Genomic DNA, 26,732 nt, shown 5'->3' with positions numbered 1-26,732 from the left:
CTAGGGCTGAGCCAGGCTGAAGCCTAGAGCCTGGAACTCCATCTGGGTCTCCCAGGTGGGTGGCAGGGTCCCAAGCACTTGGGCCATCATCTGCTGTCTTCCCAGGTGCATTAGCAGGGAGCTGCATTGGAAGAGGAGCAGCCAAGGCAAACCAGCACGCCAGCATGGGATGCCAGTATCACAGGTGGCAGCCTAATCCACAATGCAGCAATGCCAGTCCCTAAATCTAGTCTTTATTCTCCTTATATTCTGTTTGGATATTTCTAATATTTGCTAATGACTGGTCTTTAAATTGACTAATTTTACAATCTGTGTCCAGTCTGCTGTCAAACCCATCCAGTGAATTCTTAATTTCAGATGTTGTACTTTTTTTTTTTTTTTTTGATAGGCAGAGTGGACAGTGAGAGAGAGAGAGAGAGAGAGAGAGAGAGAAAGGTCTTTCTTTTCCGTTGGTTCACCCCCCCAAAGGCCGCTGCGGCTGGTGCACTGCACTGATCCGAAGCCAGGAGCCAGGTGCCTCTCCCAGTCTGCCATGCAGGTGCAGGGCCCAAGCACTTGGGCCATCCTCCCCTGCATTCCTGGGCCACAGCAGAGAGCTGGATTGGAAGAGGAGCAACTGGGACAGAATCTGGCACCCGGACCGGGACTAGAACCTGGTGTGTCGGCGCTGCAGGCGGAGGATTAGCCTAGTGAGCTGCGGAGCCGGCCAAGATGCTATACTTTTCAATCCCAGGAGCCCATTACCTGTTTCGATTACTTCTGTTTTCAGGGAGTGGGGGAGAAACCCAAGTTTATTTTTGGTTTTCTTGGCAGATGGTGACATCTGGGGGGATCCGCACCCTCATCAGCCATTGCCAATCACACGCGTTGCTAGGAGCTAGGGTTAGAAGGAATCCTCCTTGCGAACAACATTGTCTGTTCCATTTGCAGGGGAAATCTGTGTGCACCTCTTTCAGCACAAAATAAAGCTGTTGTCCGCAGGGGCTGGCATTGTGGCACCATGCAGCCGGTTAAGCTGCCACCTGTGATGCCAGCATCCCATATGGTACTGGTTCGTGTCCCAGCTGCTCCACTTCTGATCCAGCTCCCTGGTAATGTGGCTGGAAAAGCTCTATAAGATGGGCTGAGGAGTTGGGCCCCTGCCACCAAACGTGGGAGACCACAATGGAGTTCCTGGCTCGGTCATGGCCACTGCGGCCATTTGGGGAGCAAATCAGCAGATGGAAGATCTTTCTCTCTCTGTCTCTCCCTCTCTCTGCAAGTCTGCCTTTCAAATAAATAAATCTTAAAACAACAACAAGCTGTTGTCTCCCGTTTGCTATAGTTTCTCCCATCTCATGCTAACAGCAGCCTTTTTCGGAACAGCAGATTCCCCTGAATTGACTTAGTTAAAATTCACAGTGCAGAAGAATAAATTATAGCACCGAATCTCAAACGTCTCCACTTCTGACATTTGCTCTGCTAATTAGTTTGCTTTTGAAAAAAAACACATAAATGTAAATACATTTTTACATATCCAGATTTCCATTCAATGTTGAGAAGTAGACAGTTTCTGTTGCAAACAGTGACCAATGCTTAGATGTTGCATTTTATACCCATCATTTTGCATTTTATTCCTACAGCACTGTAGAAGCAAATCTGCTCATAGGAAGCACAATTAAAAACAAAATATTCAGGGGCCGGCGCTGTGGCGTAGCGGGTAGACCGCTGCCTGCAGTGCCGTCATCCCATATGGGCGCCAGTGTGAGACCCAGCTGTTCCGCTTCTGATTTGGCTCTCTGCTGTGGCCTGGGAAAACAGTAGAGGATGGCCCAAGTCCTTGGGTCCCTGCACCCACGTGGGAGACCTGGAAGAAGCTCCTGGCTCTTGGCTTTGGATTGGTGCAGCTCCAGCCATTGCAGCCAATTGGGGAGTGAACCAGCAGATGGAAGACCTTTCTCTCTCTCTCTCTCTCTCCCTCTCCCTCTCCCTCTCCCTCTCCTTCTCTCTCTGTGTAACTCAAATAAATAAATATTTAAAATAATTCAAAATAACGAGGACAAGCGTTTGGCACAGCAGTTAACATGCTGCTCCCACCTGCATCGCATTTTCTGAGTGCCCGGGGTTCCAGTCCTGGCTCTGCTTCCAACCCAGTTTCCTGCTAGTGCACACCCTGGGAGGCAGCAGTGATGGCGCAAGCACTTGAGTCCCTGCCACTCACATGGGAGATCCAGACTGAGTTCCAGGATCCTGGCTTTGGTTTGGCCCAGCCCTGGCTATTGCCAGAATTTGGGGAGTGAATCAGTAGATAGAAGAGGTGTTTTTTTTTTTTTTCCATTTAAGTCTTTATGTATGTGTGTATTTGAAAGGCAGAGTAACAGAGAAGGCAGGAAGAAGGAAGGGAGAAAGACAGAGGCCTTCCATCCACTGGTTCACTCCCCAGATGCCCACAACAGCAAGGCTGGGCCAGGTCAAAGCCAGGCGCTAGGAACTCCATTCAGATATCCCTGGATGGAATATGTCTGTTTCTTGTTCTCTCTTTCTCTCTCTCTCCCTCTCCACCCACCTTTCCCTCTGCCTTTAAAAATAAGAGAAAACAATGAGAAATTTATCTTCAGATGTCAGTTTCATTGGAGTTGTAAGAATTATCGCCACTGTCCGTTGACCCCTGATATTTGCAAGTTCTCCCTGAGATACCTCAGGAATGCGGTTTCCTCCGTTTCAGCTGGGAAACCTGGGCAGCACCACTGCGAGTGTGCAGTTGGAACGTGAGGGAGCTGGAGCTCTATCCTGGGTCCCTCCCGCTTCGACCCTATGTTTTTCCCCTCTGTACCCCAAGCTTTTGTCATGACAATGCAATCAAAATAACCTGAATTAATTGCAATACCAGACTTTGAATTTTATTTTTTCCCAGCTGTTTTTTTTGTTTTGTTTTGTTTTTTGTTTTTTTTTAACTTTTATTTAATGAATATAAATTTCCAAAGTACAGAATATTGATTACAATAACTTCCCCCCCATAATGTCCCTCCAACCCACAACCCTCCCCTTATCCACTCCCTCTCCCCTTCCATTCATGTCAAGATTCATTTTCGATTCTCTTTATATACAGAAGATCAGTTTAGCATACATTAAGTAAAGATTTCAACAGTTTGCTCCCACACAGAAACATAAAGTGAAAAATACTGTTTGAGTACTAGTTATAGCATTAAATCTCAATGTACAGCACACTAAGGACAAAGATCCTACATGAGGAGTAAGTGCACAGTGACTCCTGTTGTTGACTTAACAAATTGACACTCTTGTTTATGGCATCAGTAATCACCCTAGGCTCTTGTCATGAGCTGCCAAGGCTATGGAAGCCCCCTGGGTTCACTGACTCTGATCATTTTTAGACAAGGCCATGGTCAAAGTGGAAGTTCTCTCCTCCCTTCAGAGAAAGGTACCTCCTTCTTTGATGACCCATTCTTTCCACTGGGATCTCACTCGTGGAGATCTTTCATTTAGGTTTTTTTTTCCCCCAGAGTGTCTTGGCTTTCCATGCCTGAGATACTCTCATGGGCATTTCAGCCGGATCCGCGTGCCTTAAGGGCTGATTATGAGGCCAGAGTGCTGTTAGGACATTTGCCATTCTATGGATCTGCTGTGTATCTCACTTCCCATGTTGGACCATTCTCTCCCTTTTTTATTCTATCAGCTAGTATTTGCAGACACTATTCTTGTTTATGTGATCCCTTTGGTTCTTAGTCCTATCATTAGGATCAATTGTGAACAGAACTTGATCACTGGGACTAGTGAGATGGCATTGGTACATACCACCTCGATGGGATTGAATTGGAATCCCCTAGTATGTTTCTAACTCTACTGTTTGAGGTAAGTCAGCTTGAGCATGTCCCGAATTGCACATCTCTTCCCTCTCTTGTTCCCACTCTTATATTTAACAGCGATCACTTTTCAGTTGTTTCAGCACTTAAGAAGAATTGTGTATTGATTACAGTATTCAACCAAAAGTATTAAGTAGAACAAACAAAAAAAATACTAAGAGGGATAACATATTAAGTTGCTCATCAACAGTCAGGGTGAGGGCTGATCAAGTCACCATTTCTCATAGTGTTCATTTCACTTTAACAGGTTTCCTTTTTGGTGCTCAGTTAGTTGTCACCTATCAAGGAGAACAAGTGGTATTTGTCCCTTTGGGATTGGCTTATTTCACTCAACATAATGTTTTCCAAATTCCTAACAGGGATCACTTTTCAGTTAAAATTTAAACACCTAAGAATAATTGTGTGTTAATTACAGAGTTCAACCAATGGTACTAGAACAAAAAAAAATACTAAAATGGATAAAGTATTACGTTGTACATCAACAGTCAGGACAAGAGCTGATCAAGTCACTGTTTCTCACAGTGTCCATTTCAATTCAACAAGTTTACCCTTTGGTGCTCAGTTAGTTGTCGCCAATCAGGGAGAACATATGATATTTGTCCCTTTGGGACTGGCTTAATTCACTCAGCATGATGTTTTCCAAATTCCTCCATCTTGTTGCAAATGACTGGGTTTTGTTGTTTTTGACTGCTGTATAGTATTCTATAGAGTACATGTCCCATAATTTCTTTATCCAGTCTACTGTTGATGGGCATCTGGGTTGGTTCCAGGTCTTAGCTATTGTGAATTGAGCTGCAATAAACATTAATGTGCAGACAGCTTTTTTGTTTGCCAATTTAATTTCCTTTGGGTAAATTCCAAGGAGTGGGATGGCTGGGTTGAATGGTAGGGTTATCTTCAGGTTTCTGAGGAATCTCCAGACTGACTTCCATAGTGGCTTAACCAGTTCGCATTCCCACCAACAGTTGGTTAGTGTCCCTTTTTCCCCACATCCTCTTCAGCATCTATTGTTGGTAGATTTCTGAATGTGAGCCATTCTAACTGGGGTGAGGTGGAACCTCCCTGTGGTTTTGATTTGCATTTCCCTGATTGCTAGTGATCTTGAACATTTTTTCATGTGTCTGTTGGCCATTTGGATTTCCTCTTCTGAAAAACGACTATTGAGGTCCTTGGCCCATCTCTTAAGTGGGTTGTTTGTTTTGATCTTGTGGAGTTTCTTGATTTCTTTGTAGATTCTGGTTATCAACCCTTTATCAGTCTCTCACTTGGGTGGCAGGGACCCAAGCACGTGGGCCATATTTTTGCTGCCTTCCTAAGTGCATTAGCAGGGACCTGAATCAGAAGCAGTGCAGCCAAGGTTTGAACCAGCATTAGATATGGGATGCTGTCTTAGCAAGCAGCACTTTATTTATTTTTTTTCACATAGATGTCTAAAGTTTATTTACTGTTTCCCCAGAAATCGTGTATTTAAGGAATGCAAACTTCATGTATTTCATAATTACAACCTTAGGAACATGTGATTCTCCCCACCATATCCACCCTCCCACCCACTCTCCCACCCCTCTTCCTCCTCCCTCTCCTATTCCCATTCTCACATTTTACTAAGATCTATTTTCAGTTAACTTTATACACGTATGATTAACTCTATGTTAAGTAAAGAGTTCAACAAATAATATGAAAAAGAATTGTTTCTCAACAGTCGAGAAACGGGCTGTTCAAAGTCATTGCCGCTCTTCCTGCCTTTGCCTCTGCGTTTGACCTCAGGGACGCCGGTCTCCAAGCAGGGAGAGGGCCAGGCAGAAAGGAGGCCCAGTGCCAGGGCTGTGCCCATGCCAAGCTTGTTTCCCCTGCATGCCTGTTGCCGAAGATGCTGGTTTGGAAGCCCGGCCCGCACCAAGCTACTTTAACTCTCAGGTTTATGGAAGATTCCAGGCCTTGCCTGCACTCCCTTCTAACTGGCACTGCACACCCTACTTGCTGGCTCTCGGAAGCCCAGAGATGGGTGTCCTTGTGGGCATGGATTTTCCCCAGGGATGACCAGCATTTAACCAACCTAAGGGCCCAGGGCCTGGGACAGCTTCACTGGATTCAGAGTAGAAGCAGGAGAGGACCTCACTGCGGCAGGGCAGGGGCAGGAGTGGTTCTGGCCGGCGCCCACCCCACGGCCACTCTGCTCCCCACCAGAGGAGACCCAAGGCCTCGGTCTTGCCTTGCTGCAGGGTGGGGCCGGGCCTGCAGACGGACTGCTTCTAGAGGCTGTTTAGGACAAGTTCACTCAAACTCAAAAATCCTGACTGGCAGGCAGGTGCCCTCTGCGAATGGAGGCAGAAGCTTCACCTTTCTGTCTTGGCTTTTCTTTGAGCTGGGGGTGGGGGGCTCCATTTCCAGGATGGGGGAGGAAATACCAAATGAATTGTTGTATTCAATCCACCTCACTTGTTTCTAATAAAACAATCTATAGATTGCCTTTTAGGTGCTCTATTAGTTATCACAGCTCAGGTCAGGAAGAATATATGGTACTTGTCCTTTTGGGACTAGCTTATTGCACTAAGTATTATGTTTTCCAGTTTCATCCATTTTGTTGCAAGCAACCAGATTTCTTTTTTTTTTTTACACCACTGTGTAGTATTCCATGGTGTACATATCCCATAATTTTTTATGCATTCTTCAGTTGACGGGCATTTGGGTTGATTCCACGTCTTAGCTATCGTGAACTGAGCCGCTGCAAACAGCAGTTTGAACCACTGGGTCACAATTGTGGCCCCTACTCTTTGAATTTTATTTCTTTTTTAAAAAAACATTTATTTCTTTATTTGTAAGGCAGAGTTTCAGAGATCTTCCATTTGCTTGTTCACTGTACGAAAGGCCTCAATGGCCAGGGCTGGGCCAGGCTGAAGCCAGGAGCCAGAAGCTTCATCCCAGTCTCCATGTGGGTGGCAGGGGTCCAAGCACTTGAGCCACCTTCTGCTACTTTCCCAGATACATTAGCAGAGAGCTGTATAGGAAGTGGAGCAGGGGCCGGCACTGTGGCATAGCAGGTAAAGCTGCCGCCTGCAGTGTCTGCACCCCATGTGGGCACTGGTTGGAGTCCCAGCTGCTCCATTTCTGATCCAGCTCCCTGCTAACATGCCTGCAAAAGCATCAGAAAACGGTTCAAGTCCTTGGGCCCCTGCACCCACGTGGGAGACCCAGAAGAAGCTCCTGGCTCCTGGCTTTGGATCTGCCCAGCTCTTTGGGGAGTGAACCAGCAGATGAAAGATATCTCTCTCTCTCTCTCTCTCTGCCCCTGCCTCTCTGTAACTCTACCTTTCAAATAAATAAATAAATCTTTTTTTAAAAAAATACTAGTGATTCTTTCTTCCAAGATAGCTCTGGTGAAAATGTAGCATAAACTACTCCTGTTTATTGATATATTTGCTTCTAGCAAGAAGTTAATTAACTTGTACTTATATGTGTGTGTATAGGACTGGGTAAAATTGTACAAGAATAGATTCTTCTTATTAGTTGTTATTCTTTTGTAAAAGAATCCCACATCATTCCAGTGTTACCTTCTCTACAGTTCACAAATCAATTATTTAATTCCTTTTGATGAATCCTAGTTCTCCATTGAAAATATCTATTTTTAAATTCATTTTTCTATATTTTCCTCTATTATTAAGTCATTTTAATTGGAGTCCTTTAACATCTTTGTCTTACTACTCCAACATCTGGGTCATTTATGTGTCTATTTCTATTGTCTATTCTCTTGATTATCATCTACATTTTCCTGCTTCTTTGCATGCCTAGTTAGTTTCTGTTGTATGCTAGACATTGATCTCTGGCATGCAATAAGAAGACCCAAAGAGACAACAAGTAGTCCTACAGTGACCTGGATATAAAAGACCTGGGAGGCTCAGTACAATACCTCCCAGTAGAGAAATTTGCTCTTTTCCTCTGTTAAGCAAGTAAGATGAGGGACTGATCACTGAATCAGGACTTAACTGAGACAGAGCTGCGCTTCAATTTCAGGATGACTCAGTCTGCCTCCACTTCATTTCTGTTTTCAGGTGGGGCCTTCCTGGGCTCTTGATTGAGAATCTAATGGCTCTCTGCCTCCCCAGCCCTGAAGACCTGTGGGAGATTCAGTTCTGCTCTCTGGAGGCTCTGAGCTTGGCCCCTTAGCTGTTTTCCTACCTCCTCCTCACTCCCACAACTTCAAAGGGTAGTTTCTGTTTTGGGGGGAATTCTGGCTATGTTCTTGCATCAGGCCTCATTCTTCTAGTTGGACTTTGTGTCTAAGTATTCCAAGGTTGTGAACAATTTCGCACTGCCTTTTAGAAGCCCTCGGCCTAGCTACCCAGACTTCTGAAGGTAATCCAGAGCCAAACTTTTGCCCAAGAATCCAGATAAATTCTTTGACCATAAGACATGGGCTGATTTGTGCTGAGAGCAGTGACAGAATTTTGAATAATTCAAAGATTAGGCATAATATTTTCTGGATATGCCCAAAAATGGAACTCAGTGATGAAACACATCACCCTTGACCTCAGAACCACTCACACACATTGTGGGAATCGTAACTAAGGCCATTAAACCAGGCAAATTGAATTTGTTTAAGATATGAGATGTACTAGAAAAGTTAAATAAAACAAATTCTCCAATAGAGAACAGATCATGGTCTCTGGGAGAAAACCATTCATTTTGAGTATGTATTATTAATAGTTACTTGATGTGCACTATCATTTGCTATTAAAATTTTTTATAAAAGCTTATAAAAACAGGTTACTAAGTTTAACTATTCAGTTTTTAAATTAAAAATATTTCTGTGTCAGAAAATAGTTTTCTAAATTGAAAAAAGCTGCATATGAAATATACAACCAAGTGAGATTTCAATAAAACATAAGGCAATTGAAAATGTTTGCATAACAATGAATAAGATTCACAGACCGTCTCAAAACTAATTTCTACAGAGACTATTTTTTGACTGTGACAGATAGTTGTATAATCTTGATTGAAGAGAGATCTGAACAAATTTAATCACAAATTGTCATTTTATGGGTTTTCTTTAAAGATTTATTTATTTGAAAGGCAGAGTGAGAGAGAAAGAGGGAGAGACAGAGACAGAGAGAGATCTACCATCTGCTGATTCACTTCCCAAATGCCAGCAACCACAGGGGCTGGGCCAGGCCAAAACCAGGTCTCCCGCATGCAGGAGAGTAATTGGGCCGTCAGCTGCCATTTCGCAGGTGCACTTGCAGGAAGCTTGATCAGAAAGCACGAGGTAACCTGGACGGGAGCCAGGCACTCCGGGATGGGAAGTGGGCATCCCAAAAGATGCTGTAACTCGTTTTCCCACAACACACAGGCCCATTTTCTGTTTTCTAAAAATAATTGCCCATCATTGAAAATCTCTAAGGAAAGACCTTAAATTCTAAATGAATATAAATATGGCTTGAAGAAATAGTTTCTTAAAATGTCCCATTATGGGTGACAATGATTTATATGATGAAATTAAAATATTTTCTGTTTTCTGTGGTGCTAATTTATCATGCATGACCCAAATACAATGTTCAAACATAATACATAAAATGAAATTCAGTCATCTTTGATAATTTGCTGAAATTCAGTTGTGAAATCATAGCTTTACACACGTTTATTTCTTTTTCTGTTACAAAAGTATATTTGCCAAGGCAGGGAGGTGGAATGTATTTTATTTAACAATGTGTTAGCTTTATTTATAACTTTCAACTATTTACACATGCACAAGTTGAATATCCTGACTCCAAAAACTTCAAGATTCTCTGAAATTTGAAACTTTTTCAGTGCCTACAAAATGCTACAAATGGAAAAGTCCACTTACTAAAACTTTGTTTCATGAATAATTTGTTTAAAATATCATATAAAACTGCCATCTGGTTATGTGGATGAGGCATGTGAGTTCTGTATATGAAACACATATAATTCTCATGTTTCGACTTGGGTCCTAATCCCAAGATATCTCATGTGCATTCAAATATCTCCAAATCCCCCCAAAATCCATAACACCTCTAGTCCCAGGCATTTTGGAAACAGGATCCTAAACCTGGAGCATGCGGGCCTCTGTTGGTTCTCTTGCCAAGGACTTCACCAATGCTAGGGGCTCCTGAGAGCCCAGCATTCCAGTCGTGAGTGTATCTCGGAACCAGGCTGTGCTCACACAGGGGTAGGGTCAGGCAGCCTGATTTCATGACGGAAGTACCCTCTCTCAGGGTGCGGTGGTTGGCACGCACCTTACTAACACAGGAAAGGGTAGGCCTTGGGGAGCCTAGAAGTGACAGTTCTGGGAAGCAGATCGTAGTCCCAGAAGCTGGAATATCATCCAAGGAGGTGGTTTCTGGTCAATGACAGAAGCTGCAGCCACAGGGAGATCGGTAGGACCCAGACGGGAAAGCACTGTCCTCTTCCTGGGGTCAAGGACAAGGAGGCAAGATGATGTTGAAGCCAGGAACCAGAGAGCACTCGGAGGCCTGAAGACCGGGCACAAGTAAGCTGCAGTCTTACAGGGTTCCCCATAGAGGCGGGGAGTGGGGGTGGCAGGTGGGACCTGGGCTAGAGGGCAGGCTCCAGGCAGGAGCAGGCAGGCTCCCACCGCATGCAGGGCTCCGAGTGGGGCCCAGGCTGATGGATGCAGAGCTAAGGACTTGGACCAGTCCTGGCCAAGGTCAAGAACAAGGTCCGGCTGTGTTCAGAACTGAGCAGAGGGAGAGAGGGTGGGGTCTGCCAGAAAGTGGAGCTTTGTTCTTTGTGTGCCAAGAGCAGCTTCCCTGCACCATGTCCGCATCCCACAGCCACAAGGCACGGCAGGGCAGGGGTAGGGGCAGGGACCTGGCACTCCTGGCCTTGCAAAGGGGCTGGGGCACATCAATGGGTAGCTACTGAGAGCAGCAGGCAGGTGCATTTCTCCTGAATCCTGGAGAGTCCACGGCTAAGGACTAACGTGGCTCCCTTCTCCTTCCTGGATTGAGGGAGGCTCTCGTGATACATTTTGGAAGGTTTGGAGCTGAGGGTCTCTCAGTGCTTGGGTCCTCTGCCCTGGGTCCTCACCCCAGGGTCCCCCTTTTCTGAGCTGACACCGAGGGAGCAGGGGATCCCCACACACGGTAACTAGACGGAGGCCTTGCTCCCGCCATGTCTGACCTCCCAGAGGCAATCGGCTCTCAAGTTCTTTTTCTCTAGGTCAGACCCGGAAGACAAAGTTGGACATTTCCCAAAGGAAACCAGCTACTTCACTCAGGGAAAAGTCACGTCAAACACATGCTAGCACCAGGCTGCAGGGCAGAGACGGCCCCCAGGAACCATTTTTTATTTGGACAGAATCAAATCCAGCCTCAGGAGACTCCTCTGACCCTAGTGTGGGCGCCAGGTCATTTCTCAAAGCTTCAGCCGTGCCCGGCCCCTGGGACTGAGCGATTCATCGCACCAGAGCAAATGAATCCATGATGTGGACCAGGCTGCCTCCTGCCCTTGAGATGAGATGCTGGCCAGCTGTGCAAATCCCAAGGCAGAGGAGGGACCGGTCCTGGAGAACCTACTGCTGGATACGTGGGCTCTCACTTAATCTCCCCAGCATGCAAGATCCGCTACGCCTGGGCTGGTGTGAAGCCTTGAGTGACACCCTTTCTCTTCCCACTCCTCCCACTAGCTTTCTAACAGGTATAAAGAGACAGGGAAGTGTTCTAGGAAGAAGACAAAAACTAGCCCTGCTTGCAGCTGGAATGCAGATCTATTCAGACCCACCCAGAGGAAGCAGGGCACCGGCAGAAGTCCAGGTTCCAGAAGGGGCTGGCTGACAACCCTGGGGCTGGTGAGCGTGTGGCTACAACACGGACCACTACCTGCTGTTGAGGGATGTGTCACTGGTGCAGCATTTCTGGAGGTGACTCGGTGAAATCATTAAACAGTTAAAGTGCTCGCTCTCTCTCTCACTCTCTCTCTCTCTCTCTCTCTCTCCCTCTCTCCCTCTCTCTGACGCAGGGATTGCACAGCCAGGAATTTATTCTACAGATTTATAAGTATGCAATGGTTTGTGAACAAGAACATTCTTTGCAGTGTTGTTAGAACAGTAACAGCAGAAACAAATGCCCACAGATAAGGAACCAATTGAGTAAAACAAGTGTTCTGCCTCTGATAAAGGAAATGAGGTAGATCGATACGCATGGATACAGATTGACACGGGAAGTGAGAAAAGCAAGTTGTGGAAGAGCCTTGAAATACTATCCTACTTGCAGGTTTTGGATGAAAATTACTATCTGTGTATTTGTGTGGGGAAAGAAAACATCTGGAAAGACACACAAGAAATTGGGACTAGAGGGGTTGGCGTTGTGGTGCAGCAGGTGAAGAAACTCCGGCACCCGAAATGAGTGCCAGTTTGAGTCCCCGCTGCTGCCCTTACAATCCAGCTCCCTGCTAATGTCCTGGGAGAGCAGTGGAGGATGGAGACTCACAGGAAGTTCTGGGCTCCTGGTTTCAGCTTTTCCCAGCCGTAGCTGTTGCAGCCATTTGGGGAGTGAACCAGAAGGTAGAAGATCTCTCTCTCTCTCTCTCTCTCTCTCTCTCTCTCCTTCTCTTTCTATAACACTGGCTTTAAGATAAATAAATAATTTTTTTTTTTAAATTGGGAACAGGGGTTGGCGCTGTGGCATAGTGGGTAAAGCCCCTGCCTGCAGTACCAGCTTCCCATATGGACACCAGTTCTAGTCCCGGCTGCCCCACTTCTGATCCAGCTCTCTGTTATGGCCTGGGAGGGCAGTAGAAGATGGGCCCAAGTGCATGGGCCCCTGCAGCCTTGTGGGAGACCTGAAAAAAGCTCCTGGCTTCAGATGGGTCCAGCCCCTAGCCATTGCAGTCATTTGGGGAGTGAACCAGCGGATGGAAGACCTCTCTCTCTCTCTCTCTCTCTGCCTCTGCCTCTCTGTAACTCTACCTTTCAAATAATAAATTAATAAATCTTCAAAAAAAATTGGGAACAGAGGCTATCACTGATAGACCTTTATTTATTTATTTATTTATTTATTTATTTATTTATTTTTTGTAAGAGACTTATTTCTTAGTGGGGGCATCGGCTGGGATCCCTGGGCCTGGGCTGGGTGGGGGCGACCCTGAGATGGGAGCAGCGGCCACAGAGGCAATCACTCCCTTTGTGGGCGACATTGAGACTAAAACTGGAGCTTTTCCGCCAGGCTGGGCCAGTACCAAAGGTGATGGTAAACCACAGCGTTCACATTTGCAAATTTCAAACACGAGGTGTCCGTTCCTTATGCAATGAATCTACTTCACGGAATCGGACTTTTTGGAAGGCCCATCAAAATTCAGTTCAGATCAGGAGGCAGAGGTGCCTCGCAGGATGTCACAGTGTCACAGCCCCGGCATCGGGCTGGAAATTCAAGCCCTACCTCCACATCCCGCAGCAGCAGCTACGAAAGGGCTGTGGATAATGAGGCTCCATCGGCACAGATGAGCCAGAGGACTTTCTCTTCTCCGGAAAACTATCAGAGGCCAGCAGGGAAGGATGACATTTGCAGACAGATGTCACATGGTGGGAAATCTGGGTCTCCAGGTGTGGATCAGTCAGGCTTTTCACCTAGGCTCATCCTTGCAGCCGGTCTTCTGGCTCCCAGGGGCGCCAGGACACACCAGCCGGGATTCTCACCCCAGGCAGCAGGGTCAGAGCTGTGGCCACGGCTGCTGTGGAGACAGGAGCCACAAAGGCTGGAGCCAAGACTGTGATAACAGGAGAGACAGTGGTAGCGAAGGAAATGGCGTTCATCTCGACACTAACGAGTGTTAAAAGGACCTTGTGTCATAGGGTCATTTTAGGCACTTTTGACCAAGTTGCTCTGGAGCTATTTTTTTTAGAAACTGTATAGAGCAGCTTTACAAGTTGCCAACTTTCTTTATAATTTTTTAAAGCTGCTAGTTGCAATTTAATACAGGAAGGAGGACTGTGGTTCCACTTGTAGTACATCAGTAACCTTTCACCCCAGAGTTTTAGGCAAAAGAAAATGCTGCATCATTTTACACAGGTTAGGGAGGGCGGATTACATAGATTGTTTGAATTATAAAGCAAATATTTTAATTATCTGTTATGCCTTTGTATTGCAAGAAATTTCTTGTTAGTGAATCAGATTTTGGTGTGTATGAAAGAAAATATGCAAATCCGTCATCTGAAATGGCTATCAGGATTATGGTAATAAATTAGAAGGCATGACTTTTCAGTGATTCACTTTATTAACATTTTATTTGATGAAGCTTAATGGTTAACTCTGGGGATAAATCATATTGCATAACTTAGAAAATTTAAGTATAAATTCTGTGATGTGCTCTTTCAGTTTCATCCTAATTGAACACATAAGTGTAAATCAACACACCCTACGTCATTCTAAAGCTTTGGAATTTATTCAATAAATCACGTTTGATGTACGACTGAAGTCACATAGGAAGTTGAGCATCTCGTATATTTTTACATTAGAAGTTAACAGTGTTAATATAAATTCGCTTTCTCAGGAAGAAAAACATGTCAATTCATAGATAAAAGGGTAAAGTGTTTGACTGAAAAAATGCTTACTGGACAAAACATCCATGAAGAATTTAAGTGCTGCCTTGTATGTCTCAAACTTTAAAAATTTTAACATCTGGGGCTGGTGCTGAGGTGTAGCAGGTAAAGCCACTGCCTGCAGTGCTGGCATCCCATATGGGCGCCGGTTCGAGTCCCGGCTGCTCCACTTCCAATCCAGCTCTCTGCTGTGGCCTGGGAAAGCAGCAGAAGATGGCCCAAGTCCTTGGGCCCCTGCACCTACATGGGAGACTCCTGGCTTCAGATCAGCTCAGCTCAGGCTATTGCAGCCATTTTGGGAGTGAACCAGCAGATGGAAGAGTTCTCTCTCTCTCTCTCTCTCTGCCTCTCTGTAACTCTGCCTTTCAAATAAATACACATTTTTTTTAAAAAATGTAACATTTCAGAGTATCCAGGATGTGCATACAAGGACACATTTTGTTATGGAGATTGTACATTTTCTTTTTTTTCTTGAACATTGGGAAGAATTTAAACACTTTGCTGATTTTAAATTTTTTGAATCTTGTGCATCAAAATTTTTTGAATTCTTATGCATCAAAATGTAGTTGTTCTTCTATTACTGAATTGCTTATAAAAATTAATTCCTTAAAGAATTGGATCCTTTTAATACCACTTTTGTACTATGTTGTTTTTTAATGTATTAACAAAACAAAACCAAAAAAAGAAAAAGATTTATTTATTTATTTGAAAGGCAGAGTTACAGAGAGGCAGAGGCAGAGGCAGAGGCAGAGAGAGAGAGAGAGAGAGAGAGAGAGGTTTTCCATCCGCTGGTTCACTCCCCAAGTGGCCTTACTCACTGGAGCTAATCCAATCTGAAGCCAGGAACCAGGAGCTTCTTCCAGGTCTCCCATGTGGGTACAGGAGCCCAAGGGCTTGGGCCATCTTCTACTGCTTTCCCAGGCCATAGCAGAGAGCTGGATCAGAAGTGGAGTAGTCTGGACTCAAACCAGTGCCCATATGGGATGCTGGCACCACAGGTGGAGGCTTAGCCCATTGTACCAAAGTGTCGGCCCTGGGACCTTTACTTTCTTTCTTTCTTTTTTTTAAGATTTCTTTTTTGGGGCTGGCACTATGGCATAGCAGGTAAAGCCACCACCTGCAGTGCTGGCACCCCATATGGTCACCAGTTTGAGACCCAGCTACTCCACTTCCAATCCAGCTCTGTGCTATGGCCTGGGAAAGCAGTAGAGGATGGCCTAAGCCCTTAGGCCCCTGCACCTGCATGGGAGGCCTGGAAGAGGCTCCTGGCTTCGGATCGGCACAGCTCCGACCGTTATGACTAACTGGGGAGTGAACCAGCAGATGGAAGACCTCTCTCTCTCTCTCTCCTCTCTCCTTCTCTCTGCGTGTAACTCTGACTTTAAAATAAATAAGTAAATCTAAAAATAAAATAAAATAAAGATTTATTTATTTGAAAGTCACAGTTACACAGAGAGAAAAGGAGAGGTAGAGAGGCAGTGAAAGAGAGAGAGAGAGAGGCCGGCGCCGCGGCTCACTAGGCTAATCCTCCGCCTTGCGGCGCCGGCACACCGGGTTCTAGTCCCGGTCGGGGCGCCGGATTCTGTCCCGGTTGCCCCTCTTCCAGGCCAGCCCTCTGCTGTGGCCAGGGAGTGCAGTGGAGGATGGCCCAGGTGCTTGGGCCCTGCACCCCATGGGAGACCAGGAAAAGCACCTGGCTCCTGGCTCCTGCCATCGGATCAGCGCGGTGCGCCGGCCGCATCGCGCTGGCCGCGGCGGCCATTGGAGGGTGAACCAACGGCAAAAGGAAGACCTTTCTCTCTGTCTCTCTCTCTCACTGTCCACTCTGCCTGTCAAAAAAAAAAATAAATAAATAAATAAAAAAATAAAAAAAAAAAAAGAGAGAGAGAGAGAGAGGTCCTCCATCTGCTGGTTCACTCTCCAACTGGCTGCAAAGGCTGGAGCTGCGCTGATCTGAAGCCAGGAGCCAGGAGCCAGGAGCCAGGAACCTCCCCCAGGCCTCCCAGGTGGGTGCCGGGGCCCAGGGACCTAGGCCATCCTCCATTGCTTTCCCAGGCCATAACAGAGAGCTGGATCAGAAGTGGAGCTGTCAGGATTCGAAATGGCGCCCACATGGGATGCCAGCACTGCAGGTGGCAGCCCCACCCTCTACACCGCAGCACTGGCTCTCTTCACTTTCTAGTTTACATTTTTCTCTACAGTTTTGAATTTACTTTCATGAGCAATGAATACTTTTAAAACATAAAAGAAAAAATGTTAAAGAAGGAATAAAGGGACAGTGAAAGATAATGTATTATAAAGAAAAGAAGGTATTTATGAAATGTACCATCAGAAGGTAACTCAGCAGTAGTACCCGGAGGGAGGTAGCACAGGGTGGCCGATGGGACAGGCCCTGCCTGACCAGTCCAGTCTGCTGCATGACCATGCCACTGGCTCCCCGAGCTCTAACTCCTGGAGATGCCAGCAGGCGTGGCTGAGCAGAGAGTGTGGTTCTGTTGCCCTGGAGAGGGGCCGGACTGCTGAGCTATCGAAGCACTGGGGGCCAGAGCCCTCAGCGGGGATCTGCACCTGCGAGAGGCCCCGGTCAGCTGGAGCTGAAGGCAGCAGGGCCGGCCAATCCCTACTTAGCCACCAGCAGGCTGGGTCTCCGGCTTGGTTAGCACCAGGACCTGCCCCAGGAGCCTGCGCACAGTGTAGGTGATGGCAGAGCCGCAGGAATCCAGCAAAAAGGCAGCGATCATCAGGCCTGGGTCAGGAACACACAGGGGCAAGACAAGCTTGGAAAACGCCAGAAACACTCGAGGAAACCAGCCGCCCGGAGTGCCCGAGTGCTTAAGAGCTTTGACGATCCTCAGCCTTCGTTCACTCGTCAGACACACTGAGCTCGCACTATAGGCAACGCACAGGACCAAGCGCAGGAGATACAGCCGCGAGCAAGGCAGACGCGGAATTCATGAAGCAGAATCATGTGAAAATAAAATCGCCAATATTCAATCTTTGGGCACCTCCAAAAGAGGCAGTTTCTTATGGATCAAGGTAGATACATTCTGGCAAGAGAAGAAAAAAGCACATTACCCAATTAATTGCTTGATTACAGCTGCGAAAAGAACTCTGTGTGTGTGTGTATGTGTGTGTGTGTGTGTGTGTGTTGCTAGCCAAGAAAGGCTTCTCTAAAGTAAGTTACTTTTGAGGAATTGAGAAACAAAGAAATTTTTTTAAAAAGATTTATTTATTTATTTGAAAGTCAGAGTTACATAGAGAGAGAAGGAGACAGAGAGAGAAAGAGATGTCTTTCATCTGCTGGTTCACTCCCCAACTGGCCACAACAGCCGGAGGTGTGCCGATTCGAGGCCAGGATCTTCTTCCAGGTCTCCCACGTGGGTGCAGGGGCCCAAGGACTTGGCCATCTTCTACTCTTTCCCAGGCCATAGCAGAGAGCTGGACTGGAAGTGGAGCATCCAGGACTTGAACCAGTGCCAATATGAGATGCCAGCACTGCAGGCGGCGTACCTGCTACTCCACAGTGCCAGCCCCTGAGGAGAAATTAACTGAGACAAGAAGAGGGAGAGACCATCCTGGCCATGTCAGAGGCAAAGATTTGTTGGGATAAGGGGGTAGGGGTGTTAAGTTTTGTTTTTTTGTTTTTTGAAAGGTAGAGTGGCGGAGAGAGGGAAAAGACAGAAATCTTCCATTCGTTGGTTCATCCCTCAAGTGTCTCCAACAGTCAGGACTGGGGCAAGCTGAAGCCAGGAGCCAGGAACTCCATCTGGGCCACGCTTGTGCATGGCAAGGACCCAAGAACTTGAGCCATCATCTGCTGCCTCCCAGGTGCCTTAGCAGGCAGCTGGATCAGAAGCGGAGAGGCTGGGCCTGTGGCCAGGCACTGCAATCTGGGATGCAGGCACCCCAAGTGGCAGCTTAACGGTTGCAGGTGCAAATCTTCGATGGGCAGGAACGTCGCAGGTTGGAGGGACCGAGGAAGGTGACTGAATCTGCAGAGACGCAGGGGCAATACAGGGTGAGGCCGGAAGGGAAACAGGCACTGGACTAGGAAGGGCCTTGTCAGTCATGTTGAGGCACTTAGGTTTTAACCCAAGGGCTGTACAAACATGGGTGTGTTATTTGCATCCCAAAGCTAGCAGAGCTGTGGGAGCACCGGGTTACAAAGAACGTCCCAGCCCGTGGCCACGGACGCACCCAGAGGTGCACAGCTGCACGGCGAGTGAGGGGTTGCACAGGATTGGAATCGAGGCTGTGACGCAGGCCAAGAGGCCCAGAACCTGCCCAGGAGGAAGTCGAGTCGGCCCATGCCCGCGGGTGCCCCTGACCCATGCTACAGCTCAGTGCCCAGTGGCCGGGAGAAGTAGTAGATGAGTGGGAGGAGTACGTCCAGCGCCCCAGGCGCCAGCAGCAGGTGTGAGGCCACAGGCAGAGGCCAGAGGCCAGCAACAGCGCCTGCGCCACGGTCCTGGCACGCGCGGGTACGGGCGGCTGGGAGCAAGGCCCAGGCTCGCAAAGACAGCGAAAAAGACCACCCCACCAGGGCAGGGGTGCCCTGCGAGAGGCCCTCCTCCCCCCACCCCCCACCGCCCTACGCAGAGCGGAGCCCGCGTACCGCACCCACCGCAGAGGCACAGGCTGCCGAGCGCCCCGAAGGCCGCGGCCGCTCAGGTGAGCAAGTCAGTAGCCTCTCTTGGAAGTAGTAGGTGAGCCGCAGCAGCAGAGCACGCCGGCTAGAGCCAGGCTGAGCAGGTGCACATGCAGCGATCAGCCTCAGTCACCACGATGAAGCGGTCAAGGTCATCCCAGGGGCTACAGCGGCCAGCACCAAGGTCTCCAACACTGCTCTTCATCACTGACCTTGCAATGGGGAGAGGAAGAGGCTGCTGGGGAGGCTAGCACCAGAGAAGCCCCCAACCCACCTCTTCCTGCCCTGCCCCCTCTTCTTCAGCCCTTGCTGGGAGGGGACCACAGAGGTAAGAAGACTTCCTTGAGAGAGGGGCAGGAACGTGGCCTGCAGCTGCGGGTTGTGAACAGGAGGTGGACTCCAGACTTCCTGACTGTGAGCCCTGGGAAATGGGGAAGAGGCAGGCAGGAGTCTCCAGCCCTGGTGACCAGGGAGGGTGGGGGTGGTGGTCACAGATGGAGGAGGGTTCAGCTGTGTAGGGGCACAGCCCTGTGCAGGCAGCCCACTTGGAAACCACTCCTAGAAACAGCCCCAGGGCCCTTCCTAGTGCCACCCAGGCTGGGAGGGGGAGGGAGCAAAGCAGGAGTGGAGGAATGGCCATGTGTTGCAGTCCCCAAGGTGCAGCCCGGTGCACAGCCACCTGGGCCCTGCCCTGGCCAAGGCCCTCGCCTGCAGCTCCCTGGCAGGGCTGCAAAGGTTTCACCTCTCTCCAGCTTCCAGGCCTGTCTCCTCTTCACTCGCCTCTTTGTTGTAGCTAAATATTTGTTTGCTTTTAATTTATTTTTTTATTTATTTGACAGGCAGAGTTAGACAGTGAGAGAGAGAGAGACAGAGAGAAAGGTCTTCCTTTCGTTGGTTCACCCCCCAAATGGCCGCTACGGCCGGAACTATGCTGATCCAAAGCCAGGAGCCAGGTGCTTCCTCCTGGTCTCCCATGGGGTGCAGGGCCCAAGCACTTGGGCCATCCTCCACTGCACTCCCGGGCCACAGCAGAGAGCTGGACTGGAAGAGGAGCAGCCAGGACTAGAACCGGCGCCACAGGTGGAGGATTAACCGAGTGAGCCACGGTGCCGGCCCTGCTTTTAATTTCATCTGCTAGAAAGACAGAGCTACCGAGAGGCTGGGAGAGGCAGAGAGAGACACCTTCCATCCGCTGGTTCACTCCCCAAATGACCTTGCCAGCCAGGACTGGACCAAGGAGTCTGAACTCTACCTGGGTCTCCCATGAGGGTGGCAGGGCCTGAGCACCTGGGCCACCATTCACTGCCTCCCAGGATGCATTAGCAGGGAGCCAGATCAAAGCTGGCACAGGGGCGGGGCTCACACTGGCAGGCTGATGTGAGCCGTGGGGGTCGCAGGCAGTTGCTCCATCGCAGCACCGGCCCTTTTCCTGCCCCTGCCGGCCACAGAGGAGCCCCGAGTCAGGGTGGAAACCTCCGGCAGCCAAACAAAAAGAGCACGGGCCTGGGAAGCCGACCCAGCTTCTAGATCCACAATTTTTTTTTTTTTTTTTTTTTTTTTTTTGCCATGTGGCCTTGGGCAAATTACTCAGCTTCACTGAGCCTGTCTTGGTGCTGTAAAATACCTACCTCGCAGCGCTGTTGCAGGGATGACGAGGAAACATAAGTAAAACTCAGAGCCCCGTGGCTGACACTGGGGAGATGCTTCATAACTGTTAGCTCCCTTCCCTTTCCAGCAGTGCACAGATGAATGTGTACAGACCACACCCACCACCCCACCACCACCACCACCCCCCCCACACACACACGGTGTCAGAGACACAGATGCCCCCAGCACACACAACACCACAAAAACATCTGGCCCAATTCCTACCCTCCCCCCAAGGGGGGTGTATGCGGCGGGGGGGGGGGGCACCAGCCCCCTGCTGTTTTAACACGGATGCACCCCTCGGGTGTCCACTTCCGAAATCTGCATTTCTGCCTTTGAGCCTTTGGGGCTCCAGTCCTTCCTGGAATCCTGAGTGGCTCTACAGCCCCCAGGGACCCCCCAGTCTGAACCTCACCCTATATTCCCACCAGATTGGTCCTCTCTTCCCTGTTGCTGTTCTGGCTGCTGGGGCTCTCTCAGGTCCTGGCTTTAAGAAGCAAGTGCCTTACAAAAAAAAAAAAAAAAAAAAAAAAGAAAAAAGAAAAAAGAAAAGAAGAAGAAGAAGCTGAGACAGGGGCTGGCGTAGTAGACTAAGCCTCCGCCTGCATGCCAGCATCCCATATGGGTGCCGGTTCAAGTCCCGGCTGCTTCTCTTCCGATCCAGCTCTGCGCTTATGGCCTGGGAAAGCAGTGGAAGATGGCCCAAGTGTTTGGGTCCCTGCACCCACATGGGAGACCTGGAAGAAGCTCCTGGTTCCTGGCTTCAGATCGGCCCAGCTCTGGCCGTTGCAGCCATTTGGGGAGTGAACCAGCGGATGGGATCTCTGGCTCTCTCTCTTTCTCTCTGTAACTACCTCTCAAATAAATAAATAAAATCTTAAAAAGAAAAAAAAAGGTGGAGACAGCAGAATCCCCTCCCACGCCCACATTCCAGACCCATCAGTGGGCTGGGCCCAGGACATGACATGAATGGGCCCAACAGCTGGAGGGGCTGAGGATCCAGGGTACAAGAGGGCCCCCGGGGAGAGGGACTGTCGTTACAGGGCAGGGGGGTCTTCAGCACTTGGGGGAGGAGAGGGATCAGGGAGGCCAGGCTGCTAAGCAGCGTGGCTCTGAGCTGACCTGGGTGAGTGGCGCTCTTTTCTGCGGCCTGGCTTCTCCCCGGGGCTGCTGGGGAGCCACGGCTGGGGCTCCAGGCACTGTCAATCTTGTCAATCCCAACTCCCCACCGCACACACACCAGGCACCAGCCCGCTCCCGCGGCGCGCTGCTTTTCCTGTGGCTTGGCTGTGGTGTCTGGGGAGAGGAGTGTGCCAGTTGCTCACTGGCGTACAGGCAAAGCCTCAGAGCCCTCCAGGCAACGCCAGCTGTCCGCGCCTCTGCTCACAGTCCTGGCTGGAGACAGGCTGGCTGTGGCATCCTGGGAGTAGTGAAGAGAGTAGCCAGGGTCCCGGGGGTGCCAAGCTCTACTTACGTGGGCTTCAAAGTGTCCACACAGAGGGGCATTCTGGGAAGCAGGGCAGGTGTAATCATGCTGGACGGGCCACCCCAGGTGCTGTCCCTGCCCACTTCCAGCTTGGGCAGCAGGTGCAAGGACAGGCCTTAGCTCAAGTGCCAGGTCTGACACAGGCACTGGCGCCTTCCAAGTCCATTTCCTCATCCCCAGAACAAATGGATATTTAATAATACCCGCTGTGTACTGACCACTTCTTCCATGCCAGCCTATGAAGTAGTCACTCTTACCCATATTTGCAAATGAGCTAGGCAAGTGGCAGAAACTACTGCCTACCCGCTCCTGTCTTCCTTGTCAGCCAGCCATGAGCAAATCTCAGCTAGTCTATGTCCGGGCTGGGAATTCCATTCTCCTTGCTGGTGATTGGTCCACGGGCGGAAATGTGACATATGTCTGACCAATGAGATCTGAGGGCCATCCAAGGTCTTTAAAGAGCCCTTTCTTCACCTGTGGATGTCAGGCACAAATGTGCCATCTGGAGTCGCTGCAGCTATTTTGCAGCTCTGAGGAGAATAGCAAATAAACTGACAGCAGCAGAGCAGAAAGTTGAAAGAACGCTGGGCCGGCGCCGCGGCTCACTAGGCTAATCCTCCGCCTGCAGCGCCTGCACACCGGGTTCTAGTCCTGGTCCAGGCGCCGGATTCTGTCCCGGTTGCCCCCCTTCCAGGCCAGCTCTCTGCTGTGGCCTGGGAGTGCAGTGGAGGATGGCCCAAGTGCTTGGGCCCTGCACCCCATGGGAGACCAGGAGGAGTACCTGGCTCCTGGCTTCGGATCAGCGCGATTGGAGGGTGAACCTACGGCAAAAGGAAGACCTTTCTCTCTGTCTCTCTCTCTCACTGTCCACTCTGCCTGTCAAAAAGAAAAAAAAGAAAGAAAGAAAGAACGAACGAACGCTGGTCCTTGATGTTGTCAGCAAGCAGCCAAATTAACCAACACCGCGGCCGCACTGTACCGGGGCCTCTTCGGGTGAGGCATCCCTCCAGCTTGGAGCCCAGCCACGTGTCCTGGGTTCTAGCCAGATCGCCACGTACCCTGCTGTGGGCAGTCTGCATCACTGCTTTAGACACGAGAAGAGCGGATCAGCTGCGAGCGTCACGGAGTCTGCGTCAGAGCCGGGGTACCCATTCCCGAGGGCTCCCAAAGCCAGCCTCCCTACCCGCAGAGCAACTTGTAGGCTGGTGGCCGGAATGGTTATAGAAATAAATGAACTCCATTTCTTCACAGTTTTCCCTCTTGGGAGGCACATTACTTCCCAAAAGCCCCCAGGGGGCTACGGTGAAGATGGTGCCCTGCCATGTTGTCCACCATCCCTCAAAACCTACCACAAACACACTCCCTTCTCACCGCCAAAGGCCTCTGGGGCTCCCCCGGCTTCCGGTCCTGCCGCCCCACGGGCTTGGAGGCCTCCCCACCTCCAAGGAGGAGGGGCAGGAGTAACGGACTGGGTGCCACACCTCCCCACCACAGGCCGACGGGCTCAGGGCTGGAAGGAACCACGACTCAGTGCCACCCTTGATAATTCCGCAAATCTAAGGTGGGAGCGGTGAGCCCCTCACTGGGCTTGGAAGGGCTCGGGCAGAAGCAGGTGCCTAAAGACTGCCATAGTCAATACATAAACCTCAAATGTGCTTTAAAAACCTTGAAAACGTGCATGCCATTTGAACTGGCTCCTTCACTGGTACGGAAAGGACACACGCAAAGGTGACTCACTGTGAGGTTTACGACCACAAAACCTTGCAACAACCCAAATGTTCTCCCAGGGGGGCGGGGTACGAACACGTGGCGGGTCATCCTTACAGTGGAATTCCAGGTAGCCATTCCCGCCAATGAGACAAACCAGACACCACATGCAGTAGCAGTGTATTAGGCTTTAAAAGTGGATAATGAAGTGGGATATAATGGCTTCACCTTCCTTAAAAAAATACCTATCTGTATAAAGGCACAGGAAAAAAGTTGAACGGTACAGTTATACCAAGGGATTTAAGGTGGTTATTCGGGGTGCTTGTTTCACGTGACAAGAGGAATGTGAGTCCATGTAACATGTACTCCACAGAGAACAGTAAAGTTCAAGTGTGCAGGGCCAGGTAGACGAGATGTCTCTTTCCACACCAGTGGCCTTGGGCATATTTGTAACAAGGAGCAGACTCTGTCCCATGTTCCTGCTGTGAGGGTGGCACGGCGCGATCAGGCAGAGCCTCTACTCCCATGATTCCCTGAACGCGCGCGGAGCCGCCGTCTTCTTCCTGCTGGGTCTGAGTGCCTGCTGGGGTTGGGCTAAGAGCCGGCAGGCATCCAGCAGCAGCAGGAGCCCCAGGCAGACGAGGGTCGGGATGCAGGTGCTCAGGGATTCTTCCAGAGACACCAAAGTGAAGATGGCCCCTGGGATAGAAAGTGAGGTCCCTAAGGCCTCCTGGGTGCCAGGATCGCCAGGAGCTCAGGGCTGTCCGGCCTGAGCTGACCCTCGGCAGCCTAGGCCCCCCAACCCCAGCGCACGCATACACACACACACACACACACACACACACCCAAACCAGCCACACTCATCTCTGGCCTCCCAGAAAAAGCAGGAGCAGGAGTCAGGAGTCTCTTCAACTAATGTGGGCCCTCAGAAATAGAAACGACCCAAACAGGACAGGGGCCGAGGCAGGAAAGAGGGAGTCTGGGGAGCAAATTCTCCCTGATCCTCCCCTCTCCCAGACCTCTACTTCCTGGAAGGAGGCCCAGGAGTTGGCGGTGGAGGTACAGGAAAGACCTGAAAATGAGGGAGGCTCCTGACATGGAAAGCAAGCCTGGAGGGCGGCTGGTGGTGGTGGCACAGGCTGAGGGTGCGTGGCCTTTGAGGCAGCAGCTGGCCTTGTGCACCTGTGGGTAGAGCTGCTGGGAGGGGCCCCAGCTTCCCCACTCCCCATCTCCACCTGCCAGACACCTACGTGGCTGCTCCAATCCTTCACCCCAGGAGTGGGTGTGTGGAGGGAGGACTAGGAGCTCTGGGTGCACGGCCACATCCACACAACTACACAGCCACTGGAAGGGATGAGGCAGAAGCTGTGCCCGACGCGGGCCAGTGTCGCACAGGTGAAGTCGCAACAGCACAGTCCAAGTCTGAAGGCTGTGGAAACCGCAGCAGGGCAGGAAGCGCTCGGGAGAAGTCCCAGAGAAACAAGGCGGGTGGCCAGCGGGAGGGAGAACAGCCAGCTCTTTCCGTCATTCTTCCCCAGGAGACCCCTGTGCCCAGGCCAGCTGGCCCCCTTACCCATCATGAGCAAGATCAGGAGCAAGGTACTGATGCCTTGCAGCAGCGGTGGGCCGGCGACCAGCAGCGCCCCAGCCAGCAGCTCCAGCCAGCCCACGGCGGTCTGGTAGCTCCTGGGATCTGGCTGGTAGCCAAACAACTTCAGCGGGCACACCTCGGCAAACCGTGTGAACAGGACTTTCTAGGGGTGGCAGGAGATGCCCATCAGCCACACACCCACCGCGGGGCACAGCCCAGAGGCCGCACGGCTGCACCTTCAGCTCCCCGCGACAAAGCAACAGCCGGGAGAGGAGCAGAGCCCTGGAACCAGGAACCAGCTCTGTGCTCCGCACCTGTGCGCTTGCTTCCTCCTCTCCGCCCTGCGGCTCACCCACACCCACCTAGGCCAGGGGTAGAGGGGAAGAGGGGAGGCCTGGCTTCCTGGCCGGGCTGGGCAAATGCCTGCGCGGGCTGACAGGTGGCCTCCAGGCTTCCCCGGCCCACTCTGGATTCTGAGCTGGGCCGGTGTCCCGTGTGGGTCCGGCTTCTTGGCCCTTTGCAGAGCCTTCAGCAAACAGGTTTACCTGCAGGCCAGAGCTGCCTGGACCGGTCTCACAAACCTCTCTCCGCCCCCCAAATGCGGGGAGCAGCTCCCACCTCCCGCTCACTTGGTGCCTGAGGCCACCCAGGCCCACCGGAAGAAGAGGTTCCGCCCCCTGGCTCCGGGGAGAGCCCCAGGCCTCAGCGCCGCGCGCCGCTCACCAACTGCTGCGACACCGGGGCCGCGACGGGCGAGAGCTTGGCGGCCCCGGTGAGCATGAAGAAGCCGCCCAGCAGGATGCGGAGCGCCGCCAGCATGAGCGCCATGGCCGCGCTCGGCCTCCGGGAAGCCGCGCTCCGTCGCCCGAGGGCCGGGCTCGCTGAGAACCCGCCCCCGGCTCGTTTCCTCCCCGCAAGGCGCCCGGAAGGCCCGGGCCGCGGCCTCCTCCCCTCGCCCCGCAGGACCCGGGCGCCCACTGGCTGTGAGCGGCCGGCCCAGCCCCTGGGTCCCGAGGAGTTCCCATCAGCTGTCCCTGCAGGTGCCGCCCGACCCCCTGGGGCCTCCCTGTCTGCATCTGTAAATGGGACCAGGCCTGACCAGTTCTGCCGAGGTTGTAGCTTAAGAGCTTAGAAAGTCATTTGTAAATTAACTTATTATTAGTAACAGATCAATAACCAGTCATTGTTAAGTTGTCCTGTTCTGTCTTCGCCGGGAAGGTCTT

At 50.4% G+C, this 26,732-nt stretch overlaps 1 protein-coding gene and 1 pseudogene across 2 annotated transcripts; one reads left to right on the top strand and one right to left on the bottom strand.

Annotated features, from left to right (window-relative positions):
- Positions 1-12,981: 12,981 nt before the first annotated feature.
- Positions 12,982-13,655, top strand: LOC127487242 (RNA-binding protein 7 pseudogene; annotated as a pseudogene).
- A 10,431-nt stretch (positions 13,656-24,086) lies between these two features.
- TMEM35B (transmembrane protein 35B) lies at positions 24,087-26,421 on the bottom strand. Of its 2 annotated transcripts, XM_070078779.1 has the most exons (4): positions 26,233-26,421; positions 25,492-25,672; positions 25,169-25,347; positions 24,087-24,617 (listed from the first exon to the last, which is right to left on the bottom strand). In XM_070078779.1, the coding sequence occupies exons 1-3, from the start codon at positions 26,335-26,337 to the stop codon at positions 25,217-25,219; spliced, it is 417 nt and encodes a 138-aa protein (XP_069934880.1). In that variant the 5' UTR covers positions 26,338-26,421; the 3' UTR covers positions 24,087-24,617; positions 25,169-25,216. The 2 variants fall into 2 exon arrangements, with proteins under 2 accessions (XP_069934880.1, XP_008271931.1); XM_008273709.4 differs by lacking the exon at positions 25,169-25,347 and having other exon boundaries at positions 26,233-26,414.
- Between the last annotated feature and the right edge of the window lie 311 nt (positions 26,422-26,732).

Source organism: Oryctolagus cuniculus, chromosome 7 (genome assembly GCF_964237555.1).
Source record: "Oryctolagus cuniculus chromosome 7, mOryCun1.1, whole genome shotgun sequence".
In the NCBI taxonomy this organism is placed as follows: Eukaryota; Metazoa; Chordata; class Mammalia; order Lagomorpha; family Leporidae; genus Oryctolagus; species Oryctolagus cuniculus.
The sequence above is the reverse complement of the archived record's forward strand: the minus strand, read 5'-3'. Positions and strand labels throughout refer to the sequence as shown.